The sequence below is a fragment of the Glandiceps talaboti genome, chromosome 7, assembly GCF_964340395.1.
Source record: "Glandiceps talaboti chromosome 7, keGlaTala1.1, whole genome shotgun sequence".
Classification (NCBI taxonomy): Eukaryota; Metazoa; Hemichordata; class Enteropneusta; family Spengelidae; genus Glandiceps; species Glandiceps talaboti.
The window spans coordinates 3,822,432-3,841,869 of record NC_135555.1 but is presented as its reverse complement, the minus strand read 5'-3'; the positions used below and the strand labels follow the sequence as shown (position 1 = coordinate 3,841,869).

Below are 19,438 nucleotides of genomic sequence, written 5' to 3'. Positions count from 1 at the left end.
ACAAGGGAAATGGGTGGGAGAAAGGTTCATAGTCAGTGTTCATGTATTCTGAAGGGGCTATGTGTCCCTGTTAACTTACTTTTGGATGGATGGAAGAGATGAGATGTCAAATCTGTGTGCAGAAGAAATATAGGTTTTGATATTGTGCCGCATATTGAATGTTGCAAGTGTTTTGGTGTTGTGAAAGTGGCACATCTTATATAAACACAGCTAATGTTTCCAAAGTGCATTTCTGTTTGAATAAGTATGAGTTTAGTATGGTAAGATTTCAGTGGACACTATATCACACTATGTAATACTTAATTGCCCTCTTTTATAAACAGGAAATAGCTAAACAAAAACGAGAGCACTACCTGTCCAAAAATGACCATGGTCAAATTGAAGCTGAAGATAGTCGACCTGGACTAGAGGGAGGTAGTTCTGATGATGATGATAATGATAATATCAGCAGTGTAGATTCACTTGAAAGAGATATCAAACCACTTAGCTATAGACAGTCTGCTGAAGGTGATGTGTCTGTCTCCCCAGTACCAGGAGATGGGGGAGGAGGAGGGGATGGTAGCAGTGGAGGAGGGTCTACTGATGTTAGTGACAGTGAAGATGACACTGCAGGTTTTGTTCCGGGGTCAGATAACAGACAAAACACCATGGATGTACTACGGAGATTGGGATTAGCCGGGAATGCTGAGGATATTCTTATGCCTCCTGTTCCTGGTAAAGAAGATGATGGACCAGTGGTAAGCTCAAATTGGGTAATATTCTATGTTGTGTTGATCGGGTTCAACCTTTTTCAGTGGCCAAGTGGTTATTAAAACCACTTGCCTCTTACCACTGCGGTCGAGGTTCGATTAAATTTACCATGCTGTAAGTAAGAAGCGTGTCATTCAGTTTGACTCTACCGAACAACGCAGGTTTTCCACAGGTACTCTGGTTTCCTCCTGCACTAACACTGAACCCATGAGGGATGGCCCTCACTGGACTTCTTGGGAGACAAGTGTTTTTATACTTAAAGAACTATCCAGTATAAATAAAGATTATTATGATTCATCAGTGGTACATGCTGCTTGAACATAGGAGTTTGAATACAAAAGTGTTGTAGTTGTTACATTTTAGTAAATATAATTATTGACCCAAATCAGAGAATATTGTAGGTTTCAGAATATACAAAAGTTGAAGACTTCTTGACTTAAATGGGCACCTATGAGATTTCTCTTGCAACTCTTCTGAAATAATCTTGACTGATGCTGATTGGATGTCTCTTGAAACACTCCTAAAATCACCCTGACTTAGGACACCTAGGGAGGTTTCCTGAAACTCTTCTGAAACCACACCATTAGAGAACACCTGGGGAGGTCTCCTGAATTTACTCTTTATGTAACAAGTGTGCATGACTTTGTGTAGCATTTACACATACATACAAACACTAAAACTGTCTGACTCAGATTAGGAGCTAGGAATGCCTGAGGTAGGATATCTAGGTGTAACAGAGCTAACACATGATTGGTTAAATTCTTCCATAGGTACCATCCAGAATGAGACCAGCAGGTGGTGATGACCCAGCTCACTTCCAGGTCAGATTCACCAGTCCAAGTAAAAGTTCATCTCATTCCAGTCACTTTAGATCATCCAATGACTCTGAATTGAGCCATACAGTTGACCAAGATGTCAATCAACAGAACGTTGATGTAACCCTCTCTAGGTTCCTGAAACCATCAAGTAATACCTACAGTAATGAAACTGTTGACGAACCCACATCTCCACCTTGGTCTCCAGATGCCAGTAGTTTCTACATGTCAGATATATTTGCAATACAGGATAGAGATGTAGCCAGAGACTCTGCCATGGATGACACTTTACAAGGTGAAACTGATCTAGATGAGACTCTGACACGAGATGATATAAGACAAGGGGAAGGAGACGACCAGGTAAAATTTTATATGCACTGCAGTCAATGAATATTGTCCATTGATATTGAAATGTTCTCATCAGAGTTCCATACAGAAACAATACTTATTTATTTCATTTATTTATTTTATTTATTTGTTTATTTATATACTTTGAAGGAAAATTCTAGTCAAACTTATTCTTAACATTAGGACACTTGTATTGATTACTGCTGTCAATTTACATATGATTTGGGATGATATAATTACACTTTGATGACCCAATCAGTTTTGAAATCTTATACAGAAGCCCTGCTGGATGTTTGTTCGGCCATTTTGAAATTTTCTGCAAGGATTTATGGGGAAATCTCTTGTGATCTCTTTGTCTTATTACTTTTTGTATTTGTCACAAACTCCACAAAGTTCACTGCATGATACCGTTTACTTTATTGGAACTTTTTTTTCTTGAAGTAATACATCATAAGCATTCATTTCTTACACATACAGACAGTTACCAAATTATAAATATACACATTCAGGATTCTGTATGTAGACAAATTCCATTTCACCTGAAAAAAAAAGTTTATAAATCTCAAATTTTGTTGAAATACAAATAAATGAACTACCGGTATTAATATTAGCATTGTTCAAAATAGAACTAAATTTTTTAATTTTTTTTTGGCCTACAACATTCTACATTTACACATCTTGTGACCATGAAAAAATGTTGTATGCCATGAACATGATGTCATTACCTTTGGTAATACTGGTCAGGTAAATTTGCATATGAAGTCATCTCATTAGCATATCAAGTCAGGTACATGAGTATAACAACTCAAGAAAACACACATATCTGCTTTGTATTCTTTCAGAGTCCAGCCAAGCTGTTCACTGGCAGATCATCCCTGGGTGGTTTTGGTCTTGGTAAAGGAGACTTCTCATACAGTCAAGATATCTCCTTTGGGGATGGTGAGTTTTCACGACTTGAACCGGCATCAATGAGTCCACAAAGCAATGAAAGTCGATCCATCAGACCAACACCTGTGAACAGAAGTCGTCAAGAAGAAAGAGCAGAGGTACAAGGTGCAGAAAGTGGTGAGGAAGGTAATTTAAAGTTATTCAACTATTCAGATTCGTCATTGTAAACACTCCCATCACCCTAAAAGATTGCCTGTTGTGCACACTCTGATTCTAGTGACAGTGATCTGTAATGGTAAACAGGAGGGTGAGCAATGGTAAATCTTTCAGTCCATTCACTATTTTTTCTTAAACTAAGCTCAGGGCATGTTTTGAATTTCAGCTGTTATACGCTTGTATACTACTAGATAATGTCATTAGATTTCGGGTATGCAAAGATTTCATCTACAGAGGAGGAGAGACCTTTATGAAACTATAACTTGAGCATATGAACGCTACCACTTACTTTCTCAGTGTATCTTAACATTAGCCATTTATCTCCACAAAATGTTTTGAATGAAATCACAGTGGAAAGCTGATTTGTATAGCAAATGTAATATGAATTGAGATAGTGCAGTAGGGCATTTCAGTCATTATGTAAATAGCTTTGTTGTCTGTAACAAACTAAGACTCCTGCTGTTGTGAAACTGAGAGATGTCAGTAGTTATAGTGGTTAGAACAAAGACATTTATCTCACATCGTGGATGACATACTAATTATTAGGTTATTGTAAATCGCAGGATAGCAGACTTCAGAATGATCTCACAGACTTCAGTAAAAAGTAAGAGCAGTGACATTTGAGTACTATAAACCTCATATTCCCTGATCTTCAAGTGTCCTCATACATAAATGTCTGCAGAGTGGTTAACTAAAATTTGATGTAGTTGTAACTTGTAAATCTTATGTTTTGTTATTACTAGACTTGGATAGTGCAATAGCAGCATCACAACTCAGGAATGCCCCAGCTGGTGATGACAATGATCAGCACACCATGGCATCTCAATCTTTCAAAGTGGAGGATGGTGAAATAGTTACTGATCTTGCCTTCAGATCACCGTTCCCATCTGTACAGAAAAATGGTATGTTTCAGAGTCATGCTTTTATTACAACCAAAATGTTGTTTCCTTGCTCTGGAATCATATTTTGTATTAGTTCCAAACTCAGAGCATAAATAATTTACCTCACATTTCGGCTAAATCACTTGGTCTCCTTCAGCTGTTATTGTCTACTGGTTGAAACATTGCTAACTTACAGATACACATACACACCCTCACACAAACACACACACACACACACACACACACACACATACACACAGAAGACTTAATTTGTAAACACACCATGTAAATCTAAGAAAATTGTTACATCAAATAACTTGACTTGTCATTGTGTTTAATACATTATTGTATGATTGGCTGTCAATCTGGATAATCTGAAACTTCATGCCTTGTTTATGTATTTCAGGGTACATGGGTGATTTTAATGACACTGAAAACTTTAATGTTCAAAGTGATGAGGACTTTTTATCATCAGGTGAGTGCAAGTGTTCACATGTATGACAGAAAAGAGAGAGAGGGCTAGCCAAATGTTCTATTTTTTATGCCATTATGTTCATTCTGTCAGATTATAAATAAATCTTGACATTATAAACTGTATGAGCTGTGAAATGTAACATTTATGGGACAGTTTTGTCATGCAATGACTCTTAATATTTATTATATATCCTGAAGCATACATGCATATATACAGACGCACACCTAAAATTATTAGTCTTTGAAGCTTCGAAGGAGGAAGCTATTACAATTGGCTCCATACATATGTCTGTCCATGCATCCGTAACACGACATCTCACTGACATGCAATATCCAAATTCATTCAAACCTTGCACAAAGGTGATATGTGTGGGACATGTACATCACTTTTTTATGACCTGCAAATTTTACCAAATGGTGGTCATATTTATAGTTATGAACTACACACATTTTGGCAATTGAAGTAATATGTCAACGTTGGAAGAGAAAGCTTGTCAATTATTATTACTCTGCATCCAACTTGATTGTTGTAATTTTTTTTTCAGATCAAGCAATGGCTAAGTTAGCTGCTGATGAGCAGAATTTTGAACAGGAGAGTGTATTTGTCAAAGTAAGATATGTCAATTATTTTCATTTCTCTCTCAGTTCTTTATCCACTTGATCATTTAGGGAAGTCTTGGGAATGGTGGGTAAGGATTAAAATTTGGGAGTGAAAAATAACTTGTCTGGTATAGAATTGTAGAAAAAGTTAATGTTGAACAAAAGGAATGTTTGGAATTCTTTTGGCTCTTCTTATAAGATAGTGAAGATTCAAGAGAGTTGGAGTAAAACTTTCAGGTGTAAGTATTGTGTATGCATGTATAGTTTTAGCCCAAATGTTTTGTGAGAAACATATATTGATGTACTTGTACTTGTTGGTGCACTTTCTGGCTTCCGAACATTCATTAGTCCAGGTACTGTTGTAGGTGATTAGAAAGTTTTGTAAACACACAAATAACAACAGTAATTAGATATTATTCCACAGTATTTTCTTGTTGTTCAGCCAAGGAAAATACAAGTGACCTATTAAAAGGGGACTTGTCACTACAGGTGGCTGGATGAGTAGTGACAAACCCTTAGGTCGTGAGTAATTTCCAGCTAAACGAAGAAAAATAATGGAGAATAATATGATTATACTGCCTGAAGCATATTTTTATGATAAATCTGGAAAAAAATAGTGACACTTTTGGAATGTTTTGACTCATATTTTGAGCGCCACAGAACCAGTGATGTAGAGATGGGTTGTCATGATATAGACTGACCAGGGTATATGATCCATATTTTCTGTTAAAAAACAATGTCTTGGCTTGTGCATGGTGTGATATCTGATATCGCTGTATCTCAATTTACTAGATTTCCACATAGTACTTGTGCAGGTCATGGCAGCATACTGGTTCACTAGAACTATTTCTTTTTTTTTTGTTTATGATTATCTATAGGAGCAACATGCAGAGCCAGCCAACAGCACTACATTAGATGGTGTGTGGGGTGTACATGACGGTGCTTTAGTCCAGTTTAACAAGATCACAGGACAGGAAGACTTCTGTCGTATCAGTATTGGGGCCTTTCTTGGATCTCGATCTGAAGCAGTTGGATCTCTGTCACAGACAGATAGTAGGCAGAGAGTAAGTCTTTGTGTTGACACTTGCAACTCTGCAAAAACATGGAACTCTGTCAAAATATGAATGAGTTCATAAGAAGCATACTTAAGAATAGCATGCAACAATAATCTTATTAATACACCCCATGAAACCTCAATTTTGGGTAATGACAATATCTGTAGTAAACAACTACAATATTTTTCGGAACTTTTCTGTAATTTTATGGAACCTTATGTTAATCACAGTGAAACGTTTGTCAACTTGATGTTCTGAACAGGATAGTCAGGGTATTTAGCATGCTGTATAGATCAGTCTTGTGAACATCAACAAGTTTTTTTCGTTTTTATATTTAAAATAACTTTGTTACACTTTGTGTCAGTGTGTATCCAAATAAATCGTTCTGCTTCAGTGATGTGTCAAATTGGCTTAAAAGACACACTGTTGTGTACTTGTTACTGTATAGGTGCAAGCTATCTGAAGTAATCATAGCAATGTTTTTTCACCTACAGCCTTCTTTTGGTGATGGAACTATTGTGACACCACCCCATGCAAATGGTCCTTTCGCTCTAATAAGTACAAGTCAACCAGATGAACAGAATCACAACCTGGATGGAAGCTTTGTGGAAAGGAAAGATGGTGTAGGAGAAACTGAAATGGGTAATTACAACTATTTGCAACATGTTATTGCCACAGTTGTTATTTTAGCAGCCAGATAGCAGAAGTATTAGCTACTGGTACACCGATTACTGCTTTGCCCTTGACTGGTATGAAGTTTCCTAAGGGCTATGGAAGCATTTCTAATAAATAGTACCATCCATTTTAGAGTGAACAAGACTGACAGTTTGAGGTCAAAATCTCTGAACTTATCAAATAATTTTGTGTGTATTTATTCAATTTCAAATTCTCATATTGATATTCTTTGTTACAGGAGGACCAGCAGTTCCTAAACCAGCACCTCTAAAACATAGAGTTAATAATGGTAGTCAGACCAAAGAAACGAGGACACCACCAGCTGGTAATGGTACTGAAGTCGATGATCAGATAAAACTATTAGAAACATCAATAGCCAAAGCTGATGCGTCAGTTAACATCAGTTCTATAGCGTCTGCCATTGCCAATGCTGCTAGTTCCTCCAGACCAGAAGACTTAGCTGAGCTGATCAAACAGTTATCCCAGAAGCAAATTCATAAAAAACATGCTGCAAAGCAAACAGAAAGTTCAAACACAGAGAGTGAGAAACAGAAGACGAGAAATGGCGACCCTCTCAAAACTTCTGATAAAGTAGGACCAAAGACATTTTCATCCAATCAAATGTATGGTCACACATCATGTGATCTTGCTCAACCAATGAAAAGTGATAGGGAATCACATGAGAAATTGTTTAAGCCAATCAGTAGTGATGATAACAGGTCAAAGGTTGTTAATGTAAATGTAAAGGAGTCAGGGACTCGTGGTGGCAGCAAACAATATACCAGTGGTCAAGGAGGTATATCACCCAAGAAATTATACCACTCCTTACAGGCATTGAATCAAAGCAGCAAAAAAAGTTATCATTCTTATTCCCCACCTAGTCTCCAGAATGAAGACTTCCTCCATAGTAAAAGTCAATCACTTCCTGAATTAGTAGATCAACAGCCTCCCCAGAAAGGAACATCCAGAGAGTTCACATCCCCACCTCAAAGGTTTCTGATTGGTGGCAGTAGAGAAAGCATGGAGAGAGCAAAGCGGGAACATTTACAGAAATACCTGAATGATAGCGATCCAAGACGTTTACCTTTACATGCTACAGATAACGGTGACTACTTCAAACAGTCCAAACCAGAGAATGACTCCAGCAGTGCTCGGGAACATGTGAGTGAGAACTCAAACAGGAAAAGTTACAGTCCTTCAAGTCGAAGAAATTTAGTAGAATCTTACAAAAGTGACACAAAGAGAACAATTCAAATTGGAAACGGAGACTCTGCAATGCCTACAAAATCTTCTGTTAGAGGAAGCAGCAGGTCTGCTTCAGATAGGAAATCTGATGGTAGCACAAGCGATGATCTCAGTGCTGCTGATTTCTCTAAAGCCATCTCTTCAGCTCTTGGTGTTGTGAAAAAAGGAGGCAGAGAGACTCCCTCACTTGTAACAAGTAATTTACCTGATGATGAGAAGAGAAAGAGTCCAGGAAAATTTAGAACAAGTAGTGACAGCATTACAAAAACAAACCGAAGCATTGATGTTGGGAAGTCACAACAAAAGTCTCCTAATCGCATTAGTGTGGGAAAGTCACCTACAAGGTCGCCTGGTCGAAGTAGCGGCTATTCGTCTATTCTTGAACAAAAAGCTGCTATTGCTCAAACTCTCAATACTCCCATCAGTGAGGGGGATAGCCCAGAACAAGCTAATAGAGCCTCATTTATGGGGAAAGGCAGCACCCCTGACTTCAATGAGCAAAGTGTTCTTGATACTAGCACACCTAAAAAGCTATTATTTTCCCAAAAGAGTGCAGACGAGTCACCACCATTTGCAAGATCATCAAAGGCAGTGACTGTGAAACATATCAAAGAGGCTCCAAGTGATCTCCCTGACCCTAGGGAAAATAGTCAAGCCCCAGTTGTGGCTAGTTTCAAACTGTTTAACATTGCTGCAAATAGTAGTTCTACACCAACACTACTAACAAGTCAGTCTCTCCTCAATACAACAGTTGCCAATCAATACCTGAACAGCAGACCAACAACAACATGTAGATCAACTCAGGCAAGGGAGCCCTCAACGACACCAGCCCTAAGTTCTGTTGGAGGAAATATCCCACCAAACTCAACTCAAAGTGCTGCATCTATGAACATCCCAGGAACTAGTGTACCTCAGTATATGAGTGCAGTAGCAATATCCTGGCCTAGTTCTGTCTACAGACCATTTGGATTAGATGTTGCAGGTCAACCTGCTCTGTCTAGTGGTCAGGTTATGAATAGTGAACTATCCAGTGTATACACAGGCTTGGCACCAAGGGTTGCATCAACAGTTATATCATCTGGTAGGTTATTCATCTGTATTGTTTGATAATAGGTTTTCTATAGACCTTTGTTTTACATATGTTGTCCATGGATGTGGCATGGAAATGTGGCACACTTTGTCCAAATATGGAATGCTGAATGTCCAAATATGGCACATGTTGTCCAAATATTGAATGTGGCATGGAAACATGGTTCACTTTGTCCAAATATGGAATGTTGAATGTCTAAATATGACACATGTTGTCCAAATATGGAATGTGTCATGGAAACATGGCACACTGTGCCCAAATATGGAATGTTGAATATCCAAATGTGACACACTTTATAGTAAAATATTGAATGTGACATGTCCAAATATGGCAGTTCAGGGGTTTGAATCTCATCTAATTGGGGTAAACCATCACATATACTGTTTATATTTTTTGTAGGTGTAGGAAGAGTTCCAATGCCACCTAATATAGGAATGGTAGACCTTGCATCTGGAATGGTGATACCAGGTGAATTGAGATTTGTAGGTGTTTGCTGTGTAGGAATAGCAGCTCAGACTACATTACCAATACACAATACGACAGATAGATGGATCAAATGTACAATGAGTCTGGTTACAGTGTTAGCCAATGGTGCAGAGGTGAGTCAGATAATAAAACCAACTGAAATAACTGATACTCTTTGAGTCTCTATTCTTAGCTTAACATAATAAGTAACAATATAAGTCAAAATGTTCAAAATTGCCATTGCTTTCCCCGATTTGCTGTGATGGTACTTGCACAGGTATAATTATGTTATTCTCCAATAGTTTTCTTCATTGAGCTGGACAATACTCATAACCTAAGGGTTTGTCATTACTCATCTAGCTTTTCATAGTAACAAAATACCCCTAAAGCTACTCATATTTTATATTAACATCTAAGTATCTCTTTAGTGCTTCAGCTCTGTTAGAGCTATTTGTCATGTTCTTCACTATGGTAGCTCTAGTGTCTGTACTGTGTATGTTTAATATTCATACATTGGTAAAAGAAAGCAATACTACAATGTACTAGTGCATTTCAAATCATAATCACTTATATCACTTTCACATCAAACTCTACTTCATTTATGTCTTGTTTGTGGAAATTAACACGATAGCTGTAAATGACACTTTGGACTTCCACCAGCCTACTTCCCACATCTAATTAGCTTGAAGCCAACTTCCGGAACACTCCAATCATATGTCAGATGTTATTATATGAACACAGTAACAAATAACACGATAGAAGTATCATATAGCTGACATGCATTCTCAAGTAATTGAAAAAATTACCATTGGAATTACAGCAAAAACTCTAGCTAATGCCGTCAGAAAGAACTGAAATAACCTACTTATTCTCAAGAACATTGTTATTGTACACTTCTGAACTTAATGTCATATTGGAAAGTGGTGCTTTGTAAATTGATTGATTGATTGATTGATTTGTTTCAGGTTGACCCCGATAAGCCAAGTCCCTTTGCAGTCAAGAACTCAGCGATTATACCACCTGGTAAAACAGAAGACACTAATATATTGTTTGTACCACACCACCCAGGAATATTTGTAGCTCAGCTACAAGTACTAAGTAATCTAGTGGTTGCTGAGAATACAGCCATCCGACCACCTGAACCATGTGTTAGTATTGTAACTATGCATGCCATAGCAGAGAAGGCCAACATACATGTAAGTATGTGTTAGTATTGTAACTATGTATGCCATAGCAGAGAAGGCCAACATACATGTAAGTATGTGTTAGTATTAAAACTATACATGTCATAGCAGAGAAGGCCAACATACATGTAAGTATGTGTTAGTATTGAAACTATACATGTCATAGCAGAGAAGGCCAACATACATGTAAGTATGTGTTAGTATTAAAACTATACATGTCATAGCAGAGAAGGCCAACATACATGTAAGTATGTGTTAGTATTGAAACTATACATGTCATAGCAGAGAAGGCCAACATACATGTAAGTATGTGTTAGTATTGAAACTATACATGTCATAGCAGAGAAGGCCAACATACATGTAAGTATGTGTTAGTATTAAAACTATACATGTCATAGCAGAGAAGGCCAACATACATGTAAGTATGTGTTAGTATTAAAACTATGCATGCCATAGCAGAGAAGGCCAACATACATGTAAGTATGTGTTAGTATTAAAACTATACATGTCATAGCAGAGAAGGCCAACATACATGTAAGTATGTGTTAGTATTAAAACTATACATGTCATAGCAGAGAAGGCCAACATATATGTAAGTATGTGTTAGTATTGAAACTATACATGTCATAGCAGAGAAGGCCAACATACATGTAAGTATGTGTTAGTATTAAAACTATACATGTCATAGCAGAGAAGGCCAACATACATGTAAGTATGTGTTAGTATTAAAACTATGCATGCCATAGCAGAGAAGGCCAACATACATGTAAGTATGTGTTAGTATTAAAACTATACATGTCATAGCAGAGAAGGCCAACATACATGTAAGTATGTGTTAGTATTAAAACTATACATGTCATAGCAGAGAAGGCCAACATACATGTAAGTATGTGTTAGTATTAAAACTATACATGTCATAGCAGAGAAGGCCAACATATATGTAAGTATGTGTTAGTATTGTAACTATGCATGCCATAGCAGAGAAGGCCAACATACATGTAAGTATGTGTTAGTATTAAAACTATACATGTCATAGCAGAGAAGGCCAACATACATATAAGTATGTGTTAGTATTAAAACTATACATGTCATAGCAGAGAAGGCCAACATACATATAAGTATGTGTTAGTATTAAAACTATACATGTCATAGCAGAGAAGGCCAACATACATGTAAGTATTTGTTAGTATTGTAACTATGTATGCCATAGCAGAGAAGGCCAACATACATGTAAGTATGTGTTAGTATTAAAACTATACATGTCATAGCAGAGAAGGCCAACATACATGTAAGTTTGGTTGTAGGATCTGGTTCTACTAACTGTGTAAGAATTCTTCCTAGATTGTAAAATATGTCATGTCACTTTAATATACCCTCAACAGTCTTCATTTTGGGGTGATGACTGATGTATAAGGGCTCCTTGCACTGTGTATCTTACAGACTAGGTTTGGCCATGCCATTGAGTAATGCCAGGCATACATTAATATTCAGTATAATTTGCATATTTAACATTCTTGACATGCATTTAAAAGTACATTTAAAGTGATTTACACCAGTTATAATGCACAAGCAGTTCAAAGTTTTTAGTGGTAAGCCTTTGATCCGTCTTGGTTGACGATCCTCATCAGAATGACCACAGTTGCATCTGACTTGATCTTGGGATTGTAGCATCTGATGTTGAGGACCTCCCTGATCTTCCTTAGGAAATCATGTGGGGATTTATCAATAATGGCAACTTATTCAAAGTAATACTGTGATACTTAATATTGTGAGAAATTCTTGCAACAGTATCAACATCTTACATTAAGAAAAATGGGTATTGAGAATTTCTTTGTCTTTCTTTGGTCAACATTAGGTTGAAGCAGATGACAACCAAACATTGAATTTTGGTGACGTTGTTCATGGCAGCTGTAGATCGAAAGCACTAAAAGTGTACAATAGAGGGCGCTCTACTGTTCCTGTTAGATTTATCATTTCTACTGTAAGTATTTCCCCTAAAGTTTTCATGCAGTTTCCTTTTCATACTTAAAATCATTTCTTTTTCCAATAATTGTATTTATAACTTTTTTTCTTGTGAAATTACTCATATCCTTGCAAGCATAGTGTAATTATGGTATTATGCCTGTTTGTTGATTTTATCCACATACGTACATGTAATGGATGTTAAGAATTGTATTTGACAAAATTCAAAGTGTTTTTACTAAGGTTTGAAACCCTAAGAATAGTGGGTGGGGCGGGGTGGTGGGATCTGATACAATATAAATACTACATGTACTAGTATTTCCATATGTTGTACCATGAGTTGGTGAGTGAACCATGAAAACGGGGAGAACTCAAGTAGAATTTACCTACTTAGCAAAACACTGATTCAGTTGTGTCACTGTTTGGCTTTTGATAAAGGTGACAATAGAATATAGAGAACTTTGCCCAGTGGTCCAGTAGTCCAGTACTTACAATATAATCTATCACTGGACACGTTAATTTTATCCAATGTCTTATTATTTACATTATTTACATTATAAGTTGACAAGGGTTTCTCCTTTGGAAAAGTTGAAAACAGAACATAGAGTTTGTTGCATAGTAGAACATTAGTTTATAAGTGTAACAGTAACCTTAGAGAAAACACACCTGACATGTATTTGTTATTTTGTATGATATGACAGAGTTCCGTGGCCTGGCACTGTTTCTCCTTTGGTAAAATTGACAACAGAATAGAGAGCACTTCACCAAGTAGTAGAACATTGACTCCTAGAGGCTCCTCCATTCTAAGTCTGACTCTACCTGGATATACAGATAACAAGGTAAAATTTACAGCTGTTATGCAAGCCCAAGTTGAATGTGTTCAAACAGAAAATATGGGTGCTATACCCTGTTGTTCTGTCATTCCAATGCATGTCATTTGTTTTGTGGTGTTTCAAATACTAGTATAAATCAAATTGCTCAAAAACATCATTACTCAATTGTTAATGAATTATGTGGAAAATATTGATGGTCCTAAGGGTTTTGTCACTTCTCGGCTTTGACTCAAGCTGACAAGGCCCCTTATGTCACTCCTATTTTCCTTGGCTGAATGAAGACAGATATTGGGGAATACTATCTCATTACACACATGTCAGGTCATCGCCATAAATGCTAGCCTCTTGAATGATGGCAGGTCATTAGTAGTGTTTTTTAACATCAGTCATAATGAAAATAAATAAACATACTTGAATCAATGCTCATGAGCACTGCAATACAACAATGGAGAAACAATAAAGTGTTGAATATGTCAACATCTTCAGAACATTCTTTTTGAAAAACTAACTATACACTTAGTCATTGGAATTATTGTTTGCTTTTTTTGCAGAGTGAAGTTGAGCCTATGTTAATATGGGTTGACTTCAAAGCACCACAGAGAAATCTGGACCATGGTAAGATGATTTTAAAGTCATTACAATTTTAACAAATTTATCTCAGTAGGAAAGGAGACATCAAGCATATATAAAAATCCAAACGAAATACCCAATATGTCATCCAAATCACCACATTACAGCGGCCATATGTATAACAAATTTAATATTTTATTTGGATATTTAATTCATAACAAATTTCCTACTTTGAAAAACAACGTGACACAGCATTGATTAAGTTTATGTTAGGTACTCAATATATTGCAACAAATAAAAACTTTAAGATAAAAAGGTGTGTAAACTGTTTTTATAGTGTGGTCAATAACTAACTTTTTACACTTTTTATTTGTTGCAATACATTGAATTACTAACATGGACTAGGTCAGTGCTATTTCATGTTGTTTTCCCAAGTAGGAAAACATGAGAAATTTGTTTAATGAATTAAAAATTCCAAATGAAATATCCACTTTGTCATCAGTATGGCCACCATTTATTTACAAATACAAATATTTTTTCTTTGAATTCCAAAATAAGAGTTCAAAGGAGTGGATGATAGGTAGCTGTATTTGACAAACTTTCTAATACTAAGGGAAGATAGTTAGGCTTACAAACTTCTCTTTTATGTTGAATCCATGCACACTGAAATTTAGTATTAAAAAAGAATCAATTTGATGTGTTTATTTTCAGTAACAGTACTTGGCAAAGCAGAAGATATCACAGCCAGAATTGACTTAGAACTTGATACACCTGATTCGGCTAATAACATTGCTAGTAGAGTACTAAAAGCAACACTAGGCTGTGCCAGATTACATATCCCTAAAGAACTTCTAAACAAGGTAAGAGAAATTACCTCAGATATCGAGTAAAATGATGTCAGAGTGAAGTGTCCATGAAAGAGGAAATGGTAATTTTAGTGTTGAATATAGCCTATTCATAGAAAGTGTATGGACTTAACCCATGATGTGTTCAAGATCAAAGATACAAGTGTCCAGGACTAAACACAGTTGAGTATAGTAAACACCTAGATACCTCAATTCCCAATATGAAAGACATCAGTGTAAGAATGGTCAAATTTAATGACATGACAGGTCAGTGAGTCTGATCCCCATAGTGTCCACAAGTCAGGCCAGTGAGTCTGACCCCCATACAGGGATCTCCTCACGCTGGACGGCACCGGACGCTAGCGTCCGGGACTCAGTCTTGGCGACCACTACTCAAAGTTGCCGTCCACCACCTTCAATTGGTTACCATTCGACACCCCACACACATTCACTTTAATAATTGTACTTTCATTTTCTGCCCACATGGGCGTATCGATTTAAAAGATAATGAAGTATTAAAATGTCTTTGAGAAACGAACAATGTAGACGTGAACTGACAACAGCTGACGCTATACGTTATACATTGATATCTCATATACAGTGAGTACGTGTGAATTACATGGCAAACACGATGCTACAGACTTTCGACTACCATTCTTCAGCGTCATAAAAAAAGTATAACAGCCTCATATACCTTTTATAAAGTGTTGACGTTGTGTCCGATCATTAGTTTTCTGTTCAATTTTACTCTGAAAACACTTTTAGTTAGTAGTTTGAGATCGTACATCGCACGACGATGACAACATGTAATTTCCAAAATGGCGGGTGGTGACGTCACAAACTATCGCGATGTCTCATGTATCACGAGATTTCGTCTAAACGCAATGCGTATGTGTGGGTATACGCAACTTTTTAGAGTTTTGATATTTAGTATGAAACAACTTTAGCTTTTCTGAGAAAACTAATCAAAAACTGTGATTTAAAAAAATCGATGTACAAAGATTGAGATTAGAGTTATAAATCTGTAGAGAAATAAAAGTTGGTTTTAAGTTTTTTGTTAGCAACTTTGATCACACACCATGTACTTTGAGTGTACCATTAATTTATTCATGAATATTAATTATGCAAATTAGCATGAATATTAATTAGTGTCCGGGACTACTCTCAAGCTGGGGAGAACCCTGCCATAGTGTCCACAAGACAGGCCAGTGAGTCTGACCCCCATAGTGTCCACAAGTCAGGCGCGCCAGTGAGTTTGATCCCCATAGTATCCACATGACTTGCCAGTGAGTTTGATCCCTCAGACTATAGTGTCCACACGTCAGGCCAGTGAATCTATCACCTTGTTTCAACTGATATTATTTTTCTTTTCAGCCCCTTGTATTGTCAGCACCAGTCAGTAAAACTTCCACTCAGTTCTTACCACTTAAGAATGCTGGTAATCTACCAGTCACTGTAGAACTCAAAGTCACCAAGTCCACCGAGTTTTTCAGTGTGATTCCAGCTTCACTGACCCTAAAACCAGATGAAGTCACAGATATAGTTTTGAAATTTACTCCAGTTGATGCACCAGTAGTTATTGAAAGGTAGGGCTAATTGTGTTTTGGTTCAGTTGCTGGACGGCCATTATTCATTTAATGCATGATTATAAGATGTTGCTGAGCAGTCATTTTGTGTTATAATGTTATAATTTTTTATCTAGTGCTTTGTGCCATTGTGCTCAAACTGCTGTACCCTGAACACAAACAGAAAATAGTACAACGGCTTCAAATTTTTTTCAGTGCCTTAGAGCATTCATGTAGAATATAGTAACCATGAACATTTTGTAGTTGGAAGACAGTCATTGTAGAATTGCTACAGAAGTATTGACTTGATGCTTGCATCACAGGTAGTATATGTCAACAGTTATAACTTATGGCACAATAGTCTAACTTCAAACATCCACTGAATTACGCCATATCAAAATCCATATTGGAAGTGACTAGTGCCCTCTATGGTCAATGTGCAAATTGAAGTGTCCATTTGTTTTTATGCACTGTAGCGCTCTACCCAGGAGAAAATAAAACACTAATTTGATATGTGGTGTATTTATATTTGTTTCACAGTGTACTGATCATGACCATTCAGCCAGATGGGCCTGATTTTGAAGTTCAGTTGAAAGGCAAGGGTACAGTACCTGAGAAAGTATCAGTAGGAAGTGATACAAGTAGTGTACCATCACATCACAGTAAACAAGATACTAGTATGCTGCTTTGTAATAAACAGTTTGTAGCATGGGGAGGAGTACCTATTGGAAGAGCATTGTGAGTACCACCAGTCTCAGTAATATGTAAATTGATTTGTATTCAAAACTATCCAAGAATTTCACATTTAAAAAAATTGTGTCAGTGTGTGTATATACAATATTGTATGTGTGAGTGTGTGTGTGTGTGCGCGCGCATGCATGCGTGTTGGCATGCATCTTAGTGTGTAGGCTCTGCATATAAACTTCAATGGTTTGAATATTGAAATTGATGCTGTAAGTGTGTGTGTCTGTCTGACTATCTGTGTGTAGTCCATACGTTTTTGATGGTTTGTACATTCAAATGGCTCTCTCTCTCTCTCTCTCTCTCTCTCTCTCTCTCTCTCTCTCTCTCTCTCTCTCTCTCTCTCTCTCTCTCTCTCTCTCTCTCTCTCTCTCTCTCTCTCTCTCTCTCTCTCTCTCTCTCTCTCTCTCTCTCTCTCTCTCTCTCTCTCTCTCTCTCTCTCTCTCTCTCTCTCTCTCTCTCTCTCTCTCTCTCTCGCTCGCTCGCTCGCTCTCTCTCTCTCTCTCTCTCTCTCTCTCTCTCTCTCTCTCTCTCTGACTTTGTGCGTGTGTAGTCTATAAGCTTTGATGGTTTGTACATTCAACTGGGTGCTGTATATACAAATTGTCCATATGTATCATAATTCACAATGGGTGGTCATCAGAGAAATTTCATGTTCATTTTGTTCAATATTACAGGCAACAGAAAGTGATTTTGAGAAATAACTCCAAAACAGACATAATGAAGCTAAAAGTATTCATTAGAGCTGAGCATTCAGACTTCCAGGTGGGTTATTACAGAAAGTTATTTTTTTTAAATGTTTTATTCTTGAATACCAGTCAATCAGTACAAATCAAATGTAAAAGGTGACTCCTGAATTTTGACTTTATTGTATTGTCTGCCTGTGTGTTTCAGTTTTCTGGACTGTTACTCTTTGAACTTGGTGTTAGGTGATAAATTTCTTAACTTGGTTTCTCTATGCAATTGCACCCTAAATAAAGGGTGTCAGGTTTTAAAGATTAGTATGCATTTTGAATCAGTAACAAATTTTGTTGAAATTCAAGAACACCGGCTTGTCCCTGAACCATAACTACAGTTACAAGCATCCACATTCTACTGTCAGGTGAGTTTACTAGGGTGTCACCTGACCAGAAGGCTTAACATTATTTGACTGATGACATCTGAGTGATTTGGGTGAAAGGTACATACTGACTCACTCCACTCTAAACCTGACTCCAAAACGGTAACTTTATCTTTGGTAACTATTCTGATTCCTTCTCTGTGTGTTTCCTAACACAGTTACAAAGTTCATTTGGTCACCAAGACAACTTATCAGACAACAGGGATGTCATTCTCAAACCATCAGAAGATTTCTCCTTACATATCCTGTTTGCACCAACCAGTATTACATGCAGACAAGCTAAACTTATAATGAAACCTCACACTGGAGGTAGCAAATATGTGGTAAGTAAACTGGTAATGAAACCACACATGCTGGAGGTAGCAAACATTATGAAGTAATTTCTACCTTTACATTGTCATACCAGTTCCAACATATTCCATATTTCCTTACCCAAGATAATCATTAAATGACTTACAGGAAAAGCGTGTCTTCGTCAGACATTCTTTAATCTGAGATAATTTAATTGGAATGTGTTAAACCCTTCTTCCCATATGCAAGTAATTTTGTTGTACATTTGAACTTTGTCAAGTATGAATGTTCAGCCAGAATTTCTAATAACAGTGGGCTGACAGTACAAAGGATATACATATCAAAGCTAGGGGGTTTGGGTTAGAGAACTTAGAAGAGGATAGGATTAGACCCCCTAAGATAAACCAGATTTGTAGCATTGACAACAAATGGCTAACTGTTCAGTTCTTGCCAACATTTTTTTCTGTCAGTCCTGTTTTTTGCCAGAATACTAATATGACAAGTTTTTCCTTACTTACAGTTGCCATTGTCTGGTTATGGTGGAATAAGTAACCTTGTCATCAAAGAGTTTGAAACAATGGGTAGTACTTATGTATCTAACATAGGAACATTAACTACAAATGAACCCAAAGTGACACAGATCAAAATTCACAATACTGGACCTAGGTCTGCTTTTGTTAAAGCTATTTCATTTGCAGGTAAGTGACTTCAATGTATTAGTGGGGAAAGAAATATACTGGGTATTGTTTGCTATTTTGCATTGATATACATAATAATGAAGTTTGATTTTGATGTACAAATCAGATAGATGTGTCCAAGTGTGTT

General features: G+C 36.9%; 1 protein-coding gene across 1 annotated transcript in view; it reads left to right on the top strand.

The window, feature by feature from the left end:
* LOC144437400 (uncharacterized) overlaps positions 1 to 19,438 on the top strand; it is a 35,930-nt gene that overhangs the window by 5,024 nt on the left and 11,468 nt on the right. The window contains exons 6-25 of the mRNA XM_078126330.1: positions 324 to 752; positions 1,521 to 1,925; positions 2,756 to 2,987; positions 3,761 to 3,919; positions 4,305 to 4,373; positions 4,918 to 4,982; positions 5,851 to 6,036; positions 6,522 to 6,669; positions 6,941 to 9,028; positions 9,437 to 9,636; positions 10,468 to 10,698; positions 12,542 to 12,667; positions 13,350 to 13,487; positions 14,033 to 14,096; positions 14,763 to 14,911; positions 16,271 to 16,482; positions 17,002 to 17,199; positions 17,880 to 17,967; positions 18,481 to 18,645; positions 19,134 to 19,311. Coding sequence (XP_077982456.1) covers positions 324 to 752; positions 1,521 to 1,925; positions 2,756 to 2,987; positions 3,761 to 3,919; positions 4,305 to 4,373; positions 4,918 to 4,982; positions 5,851 to 6,036; positions 6,522 to 6,669; positions 6,941 to 9,028; positions 9,437 to 9,636; positions 10,468 to 10,698; positions 12,542 to 12,667; positions 13,350 to 13,487; positions 14,033 to 14,096; positions 14,763 to 14,911; positions 16,271 to 16,482; positions 17,002 to 17,199; positions 17,880 to 17,967; positions 18,481 to 18,645; positions 19,134 to 19,311 — 5,530 coding nt within the window. The remainder of the gene's footprint in view (positions 1 to 323; positions 753 to 1,520; positions 1,926 to 2,755; positions 2,988 to 3,760; positions 3,920 to 4,304; positions 4,374 to 4,917; positions 4,983 to 5,850; positions 6,037 to 6,521; positions 6,670 to 6,940; positions 9,029 to 9,436; positions 9,637 to 10,467; positions 10,699 to 12,541; positions 12,668 to 13,349; positions 13,488 to 14,032; positions 14,097 to 14,762; positions 14,912 to 16,270; positions 16,483 to 17,001; positions 17,200 to 17,879; positions 17,968 to 18,480; positions 18,646 to 19,133; positions 19,312 to 19,438) is intronic.